General features: G+C 45.9%; 1 protein-coding gene across 1 annotated transcript in view; it reads right to left on the bottom strand.

The window, feature by feature from the left end:
- The window catches only part of SSR1 (signal sequence receptor subunit 1), a 42799-nt gene continuing 28599 nt past the window's right edge, over positions 1–14200 (bottom strand). The window contains exon 9 of the mRNA XM_014842680.3: positions 1–847. Coding sequence (XP_014698166.2) covers positions 823–847 — 25 coding nt within the window. The 3' untranslated portion in view covers positions 1–822. The remainder of the gene's footprint in view (positions 848–14200) is intronic.

Below are 14200 nucleotides of genomic sequence, written 5' to 3'. Positions count from 1 at the left end.
TTGTTTGTACCTTTCAATTCAATTTATTTCAGTCCAATTCAGTTCAATGCACTTCAACTAATGATTCCTGTCTGCATAACAGAAGAGCCCGGGAGCCATTTTGAGCACCTGTAACACGTGGCAGCCAGGCCTCTGCGAGTCGGCCGGAAGGACCCCATGTGCTGTCAGACGGGTTTCCTTGTGCGCCCGTGGAGCATTCTTCAGCTCGGCCCCAGCTCTTCCTCTGCCGAGGCCCAGGGATGGCTGAGGTGCCCAACCCTTTGTGAGGCCCCTCCCCGCTTAGCTCATCTTTCAACGTTTCCTTCAGATGAGCCTGGGAGCTGCGAAGGTGTGTGCTGCCACCACCATGTCACAGGTGCTCCTGAGCTCACCTCGCCTGCAGCCATCTGTCTCCTGACCTCAGTCACCATCTACACAGTGGAGCAGGAGCAAGCTGGACTGCACAAGCTCCAGCGTGGGCCACACAGTTCATCCAGTCCTCGCTGGTGGGGACCCACATCCCCATCCTACTGGCTGGCAAAGGAGCCTGATTTCCTGGGAAATCTCCACCCAGAAACAATGCACAACAGCCATTACTCATAAGCCACAAAGCCCTGGTCACACAGCCATTCCCAGCGGTGACTTCACAGCAGGAGCCAGTGGAGGAGCCAGCCAAGTGGGTTGGTGCTGTCCTAAGTTTCACAAATAGCAAAACAGCGCAGAAAGGATGGCCGGTCTCCGGGAGCCGCACGTCCAGGGGTTTCCTGCAGCAGCCTCGAGGAGTGTGCAGCCCTGGCCCGGAGACCATGCACGCAGAGCTGCAGGAGAGGTCTGAGGACAGCATCAGTGTGTCTCCCTCCTCCTGCGTCTGAAACAACAAAGGGAGACAGTGATCCCCTGAGAGGCCTCAGGATGGCCCTTGAGTCACTTCCCTACCGGGCTGTGCAGTGGGGGCGGGACAGCGGCAATGGGCCAAGGGCCCGTCCTACTATGACAGACACTTCAGGCTGCCCTTTCAAGTCCAAATATGTCACATGATGAAAGACCCAGAAAACCTCCCCTCACTCCCAGCCTTCCTCCCATGAAGGAACAAATGGAAAAATCTAGGATTGGGGTTCAAAGTTTTTAAAAGTAGTCCATTCTGTGATTCTCAAAAGCAAGATAAATACCGTGCCTCTTTACTGAGATTTAGTCATGCTTCAGTGAGAATCTGGCATAAAAAGAAATCCAAAAACTTAGCCATGCTCCATGCATAAAGCAAAAAACCCCACAAAGACTCATCTGGAGAGATTTGGGGGTTTTAGCTTTGTAACTGAATCAGCTCCCAAATAGTCTCATTCATTCTTTCATTCACTCAGCAAATATCAAATAGTAAGCACCTCCTCTGTGCCTGGCCCTGGCTGGGAGCTGGGGCTGCCACGGCGAGCAAGACGTGGTCCTTGCTCTCCTGGAACGTGTGGCAGTGTAGGGAAGACAGATACACAACCACCAGGATTCAATCAAGTCAATGTGAACGGAGCACTAACGCAGGGCATGATGGGAACAGACACCTGACCTAACGGTGGGTGCCTGGGGGTGGCAAGGGCTCCTAAGAAAGCTTCTTTCAAAAAGGTGACACGAAAACTGAGGTTGAAAAACTAAAGAGCCCACCTTTCCCAAGTCATCAGTATCAACGTCACAACAACTGGACAAGCCAGTAGCGTGGGGTGCCTCTGGGATTTGCTGCACTGAGGAGGGTCCTGCATCACTTCTGTGCTGTTCCTGCCGGCGAGGTTTAATCTGAATCTGTTCACGAGGAAACAGTGCGCAAGCTCTAGCAAAGCAACCAGCCTGTACTCCTTAGAAATGCCAGCATCCTGAAGGACGGAGGAAATGTGTCAGATGAAAGGAGCTAAGGAGACACGACAACTAAGTGTGATGCGTGATCTTGGACTGGCTCCAGAACCAGGAAAGAACAGCTGTAATGGGCATTACTGAGACGAGCAGTGAAATCCGGCCACAGCCGGTGGAGTAGAAAACAGTGCGTCCATGTGAAAGGTCCCAATTTTGGTAACTGTGATTTGGTTATGTAAGAGAATGTGTTTGCTCTTAGGAGGTAATCGCTGGTGTATTCAGGGGCAAAGGAGCACGATGTCTGCAATCCACTTGCAAATAGATCAGAAAAAATGTACACTCACGCGCTGCACAGTGATGTTTCGGTCAAAGACGGACCACATTATACGACAGTGGTCCCATAAGGTTAGCACCGTGTAGCCCAGGTGTGCAGTAGGCTGCACCATCTAGGTTTGTGCAAGTGCACTCTATGATGTTCGCATAACGACGAAATCGCCTCATGACGCATTTCTCAGACCACATTCCCCTCGTTAAGCGACGCACGACTGTATGTGTGTGGCCAAATGCTAACAATTAATGATCCGGGTGAAGGTGAAGGGTGTGGGGAATTTCTTTATACTATTTTGCAACTTTCCTGTAAGTTCAAAATTATATCAAAATTCAAAGCTCCCCCTAAACCAGGTGCTTGACAGCAGGTCAGGGCAGGGTGTCAGCGTCTCCCATATAGGAGCGGACCGGGCAAGGGCCGGGAGGTGGCGACGCGTGTGGTGCGCAGGGAATGAGCAGCTCAGCTGGAGTAAAGCTTCCAAGCAGGGACCAGTGGGCTCAGGTTCGAAGGTCAGGCGGAGGCAAAGAGCAGAGGTTTGGATCCGCGTCCCGCAGGCTGTGGGGAACTGCCAAAAGGTTTTAAGCAGGGGAGAGCAACAAGGATCAGAGGGCCATCTTCCGATGATCAGGGCAGCTCGTGGGGGCGAGTCTGAAGGGTCTAGACTGGGTCACAGCTCGCAGCCCTGCAGGCAGCGGCTGCACCACAACCAGACGGGGCTGCAGCATTTGTCAAGTGCTTGCTTGCCACGCAGGAACTGAGCAAAGAGCTTCCAGCACCTCCAGGATGAGGGTGAGAGGCAGGGCAGGGTAAAGGGCAGAGAAGAGCTGGATTTAAGACTGTTATGGGGCCGGAGGATGGTGGGGACCTGTAAAAAGGACATTTCCTGTGGAAGTGATGGCACCAACTGGGAGAGAGAATCCTGGAGGAGAAAGTGATTTAGGGGAGGAAAACGAGCAATGCCCATACTGAGTGGGAGGTGCCTTTGGGACACGGGGTGTTTGGCTGGACAGGCCTGCGCCTCCAGGAGAGGTCCAGGAGCCATGGCAGAGCGGATGCGCAGGACTCCTGGAGTCAGACTGCCTGTGTCCAAATCCCGGGTGGCCTTACTCTCTCTACAAGCTAGGTGACCGTGGGAAGTTGCTTTATCATTCTGTGCCTCAGTTTCTTCAGCCATAACATGGTGATACGAGAATCCACCTCAAACAGGGCTGGTTGCCCTGAGAAGGAAATGAGAGAACACAAGTGAAACGCTTAGAAGAGTCCCTGGATCACAGGAAGGGCTCAAAAGGGTCAGCCACCGCCACCGCCACTAATTTCAGTTGGCCTCTCAGGCATCCAACAAGAGGGTAGGAAACAATAGGAAGGGGCAAGTAAAGTAGCCCCATGTCTGTAGAAGGCAAGGAGCCTGTTCAGGTCCAGGCTAATGGCCGCCGCCTGCGGCGCATGTGCCGTCCTGGCATACAGCTGGTTGAGGGCTTCCCGGGGGCAAGCAGGGCAGATGGGCGCATGACGTCGCAGCCAGGGAGTGCCTTCAGAGGCCTGGGGAAGGTGTGGCAGCATGGTTTTGGGAGTACCAGTGGTGCTTATTAAAATGCAGATTTCTGAGCCCCAGCCCAGAGCTAGAGTCCAAAGCTTTGGGGATGGTGCCCCAAACTCTGCTTCAGGCAAGCCTCCTCCGGCCCCACCTCTCCCCAGCCCCCACCCCCATCTCATGGGCAACTAAGTTTGCAAATGCTGCCTAAGAGCAAGAAATAAGTGTCAAAGTAATGCATTGTGCAGGGAGAGTCCTAAAGGCAACTATTTTCACCCTTTATCTCAAGTAATCATTTTGGACCCTTTCATTTATATTATTCAATAACATGTAAAGTTTTATGTGCCCAAACAATTCCCATTATCTTAATAAATACTGGCAGTCTTCCCTTGAAAACAAAAATACTCTATGGGAATATTTTAGGAAAAAAAGATCCACGTAGCTTGAGGTGGTTATTATTTTTACATTAGCCTGAATAAAGGATGATTTCTGACGAAGGAAAGAGAGAGAGATCTCTTCAAATACATAAAGGGCTGTCCTGAGGGAGGGAAAGGAGGCTCTTCCTACGATGATCAGGGCGCAGAGCCAGGACACAGACCACAAGGAAGCTCATTTGGATTCAAGAAAGAACGAATAAAAGTTGGGCTGTTCAAAGACGCAAAGGGCCACCTGGCCAGGCGGAGGGTCCATACAGGCTCGCGCACTGGCAGGAGAGCCCTGCACTGGGCAAAAAAACCCTGGACTGGGCGACTCCTAAGGTTCTTTTCAACGCTAATATTATATGAGGCTCTATTTAGTACAGGGAAAAAAAGAGGACAACACCTTTTATGTTTCAGAGTTCTAGGGAAAAAAGTTGCAGATGATGGTTTTTAGTTGGCTGACAAATGAACGTTGCTTATGTAATGCGGAAGAGCATTCCAAGCAGTGAAAATTAGGTTCCTCTGGGCCAGGCATTGGGAGCTTTTCTACATGCAATATCTTTAAAACTTCAACGAAACACCTGACATACAGTGAGAGGCTTTGTAAATATTCACTGAGTAACTCTAGGCAGTATTATCCCCATTTTACAGATGGAGAAACAGACTGAGACCAGGTAGGTGCCTTGTCTAAGGTTACCCAGCTACTAAGTGGGTGAGTCTTGATTCCAACAAGAGCTAACTCCAACAGCTATTAACCATCACACTCCTGATGTCCAGTGAGCGGAAATACCTGCTTAGTCTTCCGGAACAAACATGCGTGTGTGTTTATGTCTGGACAGGACGGAGGCAAGCAGAGGGGGGCGGGGCTTTCTCCGCCCTCTGAAACCCTGTTCCTCTGGGAGACAAGATGACCCCAGAGAACCCATTCTAAGTGTGGCCAGCCAGCGCTACCGGTGACCCACAGGGGTGACTCTTACAGCATTCACCTTTCTACTGACATGATCACTCAAATAACTTAAAAATCTAAATCATTTCATTGACGTCTTAGCAAGAGCACCGTTTTCACTCTAATTTGAGGTTTACTTTTGGGGTGGGGAGTGGAGCACAGGCATGCAGAGGTTAGCTGGGTTGCACTGGTTGGAAGAGGTAGTTTGCTTTAGGAGAGAACAATTCCTAATACAGTCTTGTCTCCTCGATCCTTCTGCACCTTTCTGGCAATGCCAAAGGGCAGCCCTGGGAATGGGCACTTCACTGCTGTACCCACCACGAGCAGCAGAGGGCAGCAAAACACACCTCTGCGGACGGGTATCAAGAGAGCCTGGGGGTAACGGTTACGCTTCAAAATGTTTTCATATCATTTGGAGAAATCTTGAAGAGGAGGAAATACTACTAATTTAAAATTATGAAACGGAAAATACAGACACAAGTAATGAACTATTCCCTTATAAGAAACTTAGTAATGTGTTGTTAGAAAGTCTCCATGACACAGCTAGTCTCTTGACTTGAAACACAACTTAAACGGGGCTTGCACTTCAATAGTTTTCTTTGGTCCCTTTCCTCTTGGTGCTCCTGTAATGGCCAGTGGGCAACTTCTGTGCACCTATGACAGCTTATTTAGTTGTTTCAACTTGGTGTAATTCGCTTAAGCTTGTCATTATGCGTTTCAGGAAAAAATATTTAAGGTTACAAGTCAGGAACTAACGTTTCGTTTTGAAGCTCCGGCTGGGATCTCTCTACTGTTTCACTTTCTTTTCTAGAACTCCCCTAAGGGATTTCACATGACCACTCTAACAGCAACTCCCAGGCGCTAGCCTGCAGTTTCCTTACTTTTGTCTTGGTAAATGCTTCCAAGTGGAGTGGCCATGTACAACCAAGAAGCCATTTCAACCTCAACCTCTTCTCTGAAACCCTCCACGTGCACCAGCCCACCGGGGCAGCCCAGAAGTCTCGTGCACGTCTGCACACGAGCCCGAGACTTGGGCATGCGTGAATCCAAAGCACAGCGATTCAACCTGCTGTTTTCTCCTGGCTTTTCAGTACATGGTGACAGGTGCCTCTGGAGAACTTCCATACTATGAGGGAGGCAGCAGAATCATGTGAAGGCTCTGGACACAGACAAGCCTGTGTTCCAACCTCAGCTTCGCCACTGAACAGCTGAGTGATTTTTAGTGAGTTATTTAACTTGTGTATTTAATCTCATTTGCAAAATGGGGATGTACCTACTTCACTGTATGGTTGATGATTAAATAATTCATATTTATTAAACAACTACTATGTGCCAGGTACTGTTTTTAGACTGGGTGATCCAGTGACTTACACAAGACAAAATTCTTTTTTTTTTAAACTTTTTTTTTTTTCTGAGAAAGAGTTGCCCTGAGCTAACTTCTGCTGCCCATCTTCCTTTTTTTTTCCTTCCTCAAAGCCCCAGTACATAGTTGTATATTCTAGTTGTAAGTCCTTCTGGTTCTTCTATGTGAGCTGCCACCACAGCATGGCTACTGACAGACGAGTGGTGTGTTCTGTGCCCAGGAACCAAACCCGGGCCGCTGAAGCGGAGCGCACTGAACTTTAACCACTAGGCCATCAGGGCTGGCTCAAGACAAAACTCTTGCTGTCATGAAGTTTACATTTCAAAAGAGGGTGACTGGTGATGGAAGGACAAGGTAATTTCAGACAGTGGTAGGGGTCTGAAGGCGATGAGGGGGAGGGGATGTGAGTGCCTGCCTTGAGGAGGTAAGCAGGTCAGGCGAGGCTAAGTAACAGGCAGGGATGACGTGGGGCTGGACCTGGGCAGAGGGATTCACTGCCAGGGCCAGGGGCCAGAAGGAAGCAGAGGAAGGGTGAGAGACAGGTAAGGACCAGATCCCAGAGGGCCTGCAGGCAGCAGTGGAGTCTCCATGTTCCCCTAAGTACAGGGGAGGCCAGAGGGTTTCCAGCCGGGCAGGGCAGGGCAAGGGGGGCAGCACTCAGTCCAGTGCCTGCATAAACCCAGCTGCAGATGCAGGTAGTTTACTAATTTTTAAAAATAACAGATGGGAAACTTGGGTCCCTTTAAAGGAAAAACGCTTTCAAGGATTTTCCAGCAATACTCGATCTTGATTTTCCTTGAATATGTAAAGTGGACAATACATTCAACTTTTAAAAACTGGCTCATTTTCTTTTTGAGCTACAGAAAAGCTGCTCACAAAGTTGATTATCATACTCATCGTAGGAGGCTCAGATAAATGTAAAATTGACATTTATTTCTTCCATTATAAAATATAAGCACATCACAAACGTTTTGAAAAGAAAAACAAATCCACCACCCTACCAGAACAACTGCTCTAGCATTTCTATTTCTTTTCAGACTTTGGACTAATCTGAAATTTATTTAATACTGAGTGTTTCAAGCATTGTAGAGAAGAAATAAAATGCTGGTTCTTACTGTCCTAATTAAATATTTTTTGCTTCTTCATTTTTTCCTTTCTGCAGAAAAGACTGAAAACATACATAGTTACAAAGACTAAATCTCCAAAGTTTGCACAGACTCTAATAAAAAATTACTTTTTCAATGAAGAACACATAATTCAGTTCTACTACTTACAATAAATCTTGACAAGAAGGAAATTCTAGGTACTACTGACTCATTGATACACAGATGAGGAACTTAAATAAAAACTGTATCTCTACTTGCTGCAAATGTCTAAATGGTCCGAGTACGCAGTCTCTACAGTTGCTGGGAACCCAACTCTCCATACGTGTGTGAGGGGGAGGGAGGTGTCCCAGGACCATCGTCTGAAAAGTCAACTAGCTGACAGTCAAAGAGCACGTGGAAAACTCATCTTAAATCATTTTTATTCGAAAATAAGACTTTGTTATTTGAAATGTCGAAATTTTATATGCAGAAAACATATGAAGCCTTTTTTTCCCCCCAAAGATTGGCACCTGAGCTAACAACTGTTGCCAATCTTCTTTTTTTTTTCCTGCTTTTTTCTCCCCCAATCCCCCCAGTACATAGTTGTATATTTTAGTTGTGGGTCCTTCTAGTTGTGGCATGTGGGACACCACCTCAGAGTGACCTAATGAGTGGTGCCATGTCCACGTCCAGGATCCGAACCCCGGGCCACAGTAGTGGAGCGCGCAAACTTAACCACTCGGCCATGGGGCCAGCCCCCATATGAGGCTTTTTACAAATTCCAGGGAAATATTAAGATCAATATTGTAGGGGTTTTTTCCCCATTCTTTTTTTGCTTAATCTTTTAGATTCACTCTGTGCTTCTCATCTTTAAAACCTTGCAGTAATATGCATTGGTGCTTTAGGAAATATTTTATATTGCACACAAATACTCTCAAGACCAGATTTAACTAAGGGATATGTAAATAAAAAAGAAGCATTTCACAGGACAGCAGTCTCGTTTGTGTGGCAGGTCAGACTGATGGAAATAACCAAGAAAAAAGGTGCTCTTGGGTTTACTAAACTGGAAAACTGATTTCCAGGAACCTATAATGTAGGAACACTTCTCAAAGCTGTACAAGAGTTTTATGGATTCATTACTCCCACTTTCATTAAACAGTCAGTCCTAAAAGATGGCCAGATAACATTCTCAGACAGTCAACACAGAAAATCTTATACTGAAGAAGCAAGTTTTGTCATAAATAACCTGATTAAAATACACTGCCAGAAATCATGTGTCAAGTTTGCAAGTTCTAGAATTAAAACAGCAAACCCAAGACTTCCTGCAGTGAATTAGGAAATATAAAAAGAACTCTGAACCAGAGGTATTTTGCCTATACTGAATGAATTCAGATTTCTTTAAAGTTCTTAAATTCCTTAGATTTTGAAATGGAGAGAACTGAAATTTAATTCATAGCAGAGCTAACATTAATAAGAATTTATTATCCAGCTATTCCATTGCTGGGTATTTATCCAAAGAACATGAAAACACGAATGCATAAAGATACCTGCACCCCTATGTTCATTGCAGCATTGTTCACAATAGCCAAGACCCGGAAGCAACCCAGGTGTCCATCAAGGATGAATGGATAAAGATGTGGTATTTATATACAATGGAATACTACTCAGCCATAAGAAATGATGAAATCCGGCCATTTGTGACAACATAGATGGACCTTGAAGGTATTATGCTCAGTGAAATTAGTCAGAGGGAGAAAGTCAAATACCATATGATCTCACTCATAAGTAGAAGTTATAAAAACAACAATCACATAGAGACAGAGATTGGATTGGTGGTTACCAGAGGGGAAGGGGGAGGGAGGAGGGCAAAAGGGGTGACTAGGCTCATGTGTGTGGAGATGGATTATAATTAGTCTTTGGATGGTGAACACGATGTAATCTACACAGGAATGGGAATACGATGTACACCTGAAATTTATATAATGTTATAAACCAAAGTTATGGCAACAAAAAGAAATTTAAAAAGATCGTTTTCAAAAGAAATTTTTTTTTAAATCACAGTAATCAATTAACATGTATCTCAAGAAGAAATTATAATAAAAACTACAAAATATTATAATAAAAATACTACAAAAAGAAGAATGAAAAAAGAATTGATTAAGTACTTATACGCGAATCACTGTCCATGTTGGACAAATTGGAGCCATGTTACTGAAGAATGACAAGAAGTTAGATTGAGGACGTTTACGGAGGGAAATAAACATCTGTGATGTGTTGGTTTAGGGTCACAATAAAAAATTTAAGTGAAAGCCAATCACAGAATGGCACTAAGAAAATAATTCAGGTCTAGAAAATTAGGATTGAGGTAATAAACACAGCTACCAGATGAAGCCAGAACTGCCCAGAGGCGAGCACAGAGGGAGGGCCAATGAGCCTGAGTTTGGGGTTAAAGGAAACATGAAGGAAGTGAGAGCAGGTCACAGGAGCTAAGGGCAATTTGGGGCTGGTGGCCAATGGGTTAAACGCACAAGTCAAGGCCCAAAACTGAGACAAAGGCGGCTGTCAAGCAGGGAGTCGTGAGATCCTGAGAGCAGGTTTTGGGGGGAAGAAGCTACACTGAAGGAAATTTAAAAGGCTGAAAGCCTGGTGAAGAAAATGAAGCCAAGAGCACAGGAGATATTTTGACAAAGAGGGAAAACCACCACCAAAACAGGAATGCAGCTGGAGGAGCAAGACAATCACGCGCAAGACTTAAGACACGGAGGTTTCCACCCAGGTGGGCAAAAAAGGAAAGCCGCCAGAGATGCAGACGACGAGAGGAAAGGAGGCGCAGGTCGGGAGCTAAGTCTCTCAAGAACCTGAAAGACAGGCCCTCGTGACAACAAGCAAGGCTCAGTAACAGCTCGAGTGCCTTGCGTAGACTGCAGTCGGCACAGTAAGGTCCTCTCTGCACAGACATGACCGAGACAGCGTGTGTACAGGGCTTCTCCTTGAAACCATCAGCCAGCGTGTGAAAAGCCCCTGTAGTGACCAGTGGGTCACCGAATCTTACCGGTGTTCCTGAAATGAGAGGACTTCTGGGAAGGGCTTCAGTATAAACTACATACGTTGTCCAGGTGGAATGCAACGGAGGAAAGTCAAGATACAACATTCTCACACCACCATCAGACTGAGCCCCGCCACCGTCTTCTCCGCAGACAGCATCAGGACAGCAGACGAAGTCTGCTCTACATCCTGCTTCCCACTTACTGGAGACAGAGTGCCATCAGCTTGTAGGGACAAATTGTTAAAATACATAACCAACATGTTTTAGCGGTGACAAGGTCACTCAATTATGCACAGGATAAGATACTAAATGCAAGACCTTAAAATATATGCAACTCTAGTAATAAACTGCCCGGGGGAGTTCAAGGGGACACAGTCCTGTTCTCATGTGTACTAAGGACCAGCTGCTTTAGACCTTCTACTACCGAGGATGATGGCAACGGGTCCTTCAAGAGAGCCACTGTCAAGACAGAATAACGTCATGATAAACGTAGCCTGACTCTTGGCTGTGAGAAGATATTTACCTCAGAGAAAATGTCAAGCAAATCCTAAATCGTGCACCTAGAACACTAAGTCTGTTTTGTGCGTTAATATGAGTGTGCTCCCTGTCACAGTATTCATAGTATGCCTTCCTCCAACAAAGCCAGAGAACGCAGAAGCCCCCATGTGAAGAGCGGGGGCCGCTGGGCTCTGTGAGACCGCTTCACCCTGGGTAACGGGGTTTGAGGGGGGCTGTGAGAACGCATGTGGAGAGCACAGAGCAGATGCTTGACACACATCTGCTCCATCCCAACACTATCCTCGACTGAAATATTTCTCATACTCCTTTCTAAAATGGCTTTAAAACTGGAGCACCTGCTTTGGTAACTGTGAGTAACACGGCTGATCAGACAAATGGATCTCTGAAAAAACGTAAGACTGAGTTTCTTTGGGAGACTCCCAGTCCGAAGCTGAAAGAAATTCCGTGAGGAGTTTCAAGAACGTTTTGAACAGCAGTGGCATCCCTGAAAAACACGCAGCCTCTCCAAGAGTTCTGAAAAATGTAATTCTCAATCGGATGTGCAGGTTCTAACGGAGTTATTACAACAAAAGCTCCCCTGGGCAGCCCTATCGCTCTGGCTGGTTATTAAAGCCAGAGCTAGCCACATTACATGTCTATCTTAGACTTTTACTCTTTAGTTACACAAGAATCATGTTTAACTCTTCCTTCTCTTCAGTAGAATTTAACTGTCACCCCACATCGAAGGCCACTAAGTACACACACACACACCCGTCTTGCTTCAAGGCTGTTACTAGCCTACGGTGCTTTACAGCAGCACCAGCAGCCACTCACACGGCTCCCCACGTGCCAGGCCATGTTCTGAGCACCTAACAACCCTAGGAGGCTGGCAGCCCCAGCTGAAGCCCAGGGAGGTTACAGAACTTGCCTCCAGCTAACGGGGAGCTGGGATTTGAACCCAGGTGGCCTGACAAAAGTCCATTCTATACCTCAGTTCTTTTTCCCCTGAGTAAGCCAGATTTAAGGAGGAATGTTATCATTTAATAACATTGTATTAGGTTAGGGTATGTAGGTAATAGAGTCAGACAATTTGAGATTGACACTTCAATATCTCTCAATTAAAAAAGAACACGAGGGGCCAGCCCGGTGGTGCAGCGGTTAAGTGCACACGTTCCGCTTCTCGGCGGCCCAGGGTTCACCAGTTCGGATCCCGGGTGCGGATATGGCACCGCTTGGCACACCATGCTGTGTTAGGCGTCCCACATATAAAGTAGAGGAAGATGGGCATGGATGTTAGCTTAGGGCCAGGCTTCCTCAGCAAAAAGAGGAGGACTGGCAGTAGTTAGCTCAGGGCTAATCTTCCTAAAAAAAAAAACCCCAAAAAACAAAATAAGAACACGAACGGCTGGCCCTGTGGCCAAGTGGTTAAATTCATGTGCTCCAAGTCAGGGGTCTGGGGTTCGCCAGTTCAGATCCTGGGCACAGACCTACATACCACTCATCAACTCATGCTGTGGCAGCATCCCGTGTCAAAGAACTAGAATGACCCACAACCAGGATATACAACTATATGCTGGGGCTTTGGGGAGAAAAAAAAAAGAGGAAGACTGGCAACAGATGTTAGCTGAGGGGCAATCTTCCTCACTCAAAAAAAAAAAAAAAAGGCTTAAAAAAAAAAAAGAACATGACTCCAGGGATGAGCTGCCTTCTCAAGGTCACCACTGGTTACTGGGCAGAGCTAACTATATTCTAATCCCCAAGCTGGCACAGCGTAACACTTCTCTTTGTCCAACCTCAGAGAACCACCAGCGATCCTGGGTTCTCACGAGGAATACTTCTGAACACAGGCCCATGGAAGAACGGTGGATGAAAATTGGCCCCATATTCTTGTTCGTTCTTTAAACACTTGTGATAGGTTTCCAGGTGATAACTGTGAACCAGAAGCTGGGGATAAAAAGAAAAAAAGACACTGGACTCACAGTCCAGCAGAGGGAGAAAGACCTATCAGCAAGCTTAGAGACTGTCACAGGCAGTGTGACAGAAATCTATGTAAGGGACAACAGAGCAACAAAAAACGGCCTAGTCAATCATCTTTGGCTCTGATTTAGGGACTTTAAGTATGGGTTGTCCTTCCTGTGTTTTCTAGGAGATACTCAATTTTATTTTTAATGCTCCATTGTGCCTATTAGGGGAAATCTCTATTTGAACCAAAAGAAGAGAAGCCAGAAGACTAACCTGTAATCCCAGTCCTATCACTTCTCTGGTCGTACAGCCCACGGACAGGGCCTTTGCTCTCATCTCCAACAGAAGATCAATCTTTCAACCCTTTACAACTTGACAATCCAATCAAACTACGAAATGCATCTTGAAAATGCTTGTAAAAATGATGATTTTGTTAATCGGGGACATTTGAAGAGGTGTGTGTCATTAACAGAGATTACACAGGGTACTGTGGATAACTGAATTATCATATAGAAAATGAAGGGTCAAATTTCAAATAATCATATATCTATATATACCACAAACATTAAGATAAATCTTATAACAGCAGAGAAGATTCTTTGGGGTTTTAGTGTGTTCTGGAGTTGAGGGGCATTTACACACTATTGTACAGTACACTAAAGTGATGTATACTATATACCCTTATATATATATATATATATAGTATATTCAGTACTAAGGTTATCTGAACTTTCTGGTTGATTGATTCTGGAAAACCAAGCATTTATAAATGCTTGGTTTTATGAAATTTCCATCTTAAACAGGGTGGAGGGGAAAGACGGTGTGCGTTTCAGAATAAGACATCTCTGAAGCCATATTCAATATGTAACCTTGAGCAAGCTACTGAAACTCAGGAGGTCCTGTTTTTTCCATGAATAAAATGAGAAGAGCATCCGCTTAGGCTGAGTGGCGTTCCATCGCAGTGGGTTGTCGTGAAGGTTTCTGAGAGGATGAACGGAAAGGCCCAACAGCACACAGTGCATGGCTGATTTTAATAAATGACTTCCTTTCATACCGCCTTTAAAAAGGCAGCTAAACGGTACCCCAACCTTAGAGCCATATTCCTAAATAATTCCAAAATCTGAAAAAAGAAAAACTCCAGGACCTTCAGATTATATAATTACTGTAAAAGTCCCAGCCTTTTGTGTAAATGAAAAAGGATAAAATCATT

Source organism: Equus asinus, chromosome 8 (genome assembly GCF_041296235.1).
Source record: "Equus asinus isolate D_3611 breed Donkey chromosome 8, EquAss-T2T_v2, whole genome shotgun sequence".
NCBI classification, from domain to species: Eukaryota; Metazoa; Chordata; class Mammalia; order Perissodactyla; family Equidae; genus Equus; species Equus asinus.
The sequence above is the reverse complement of the archived record's forward strand: the minus strand, read 5'-3'. Positions and strand labels throughout refer to the sequence as shown.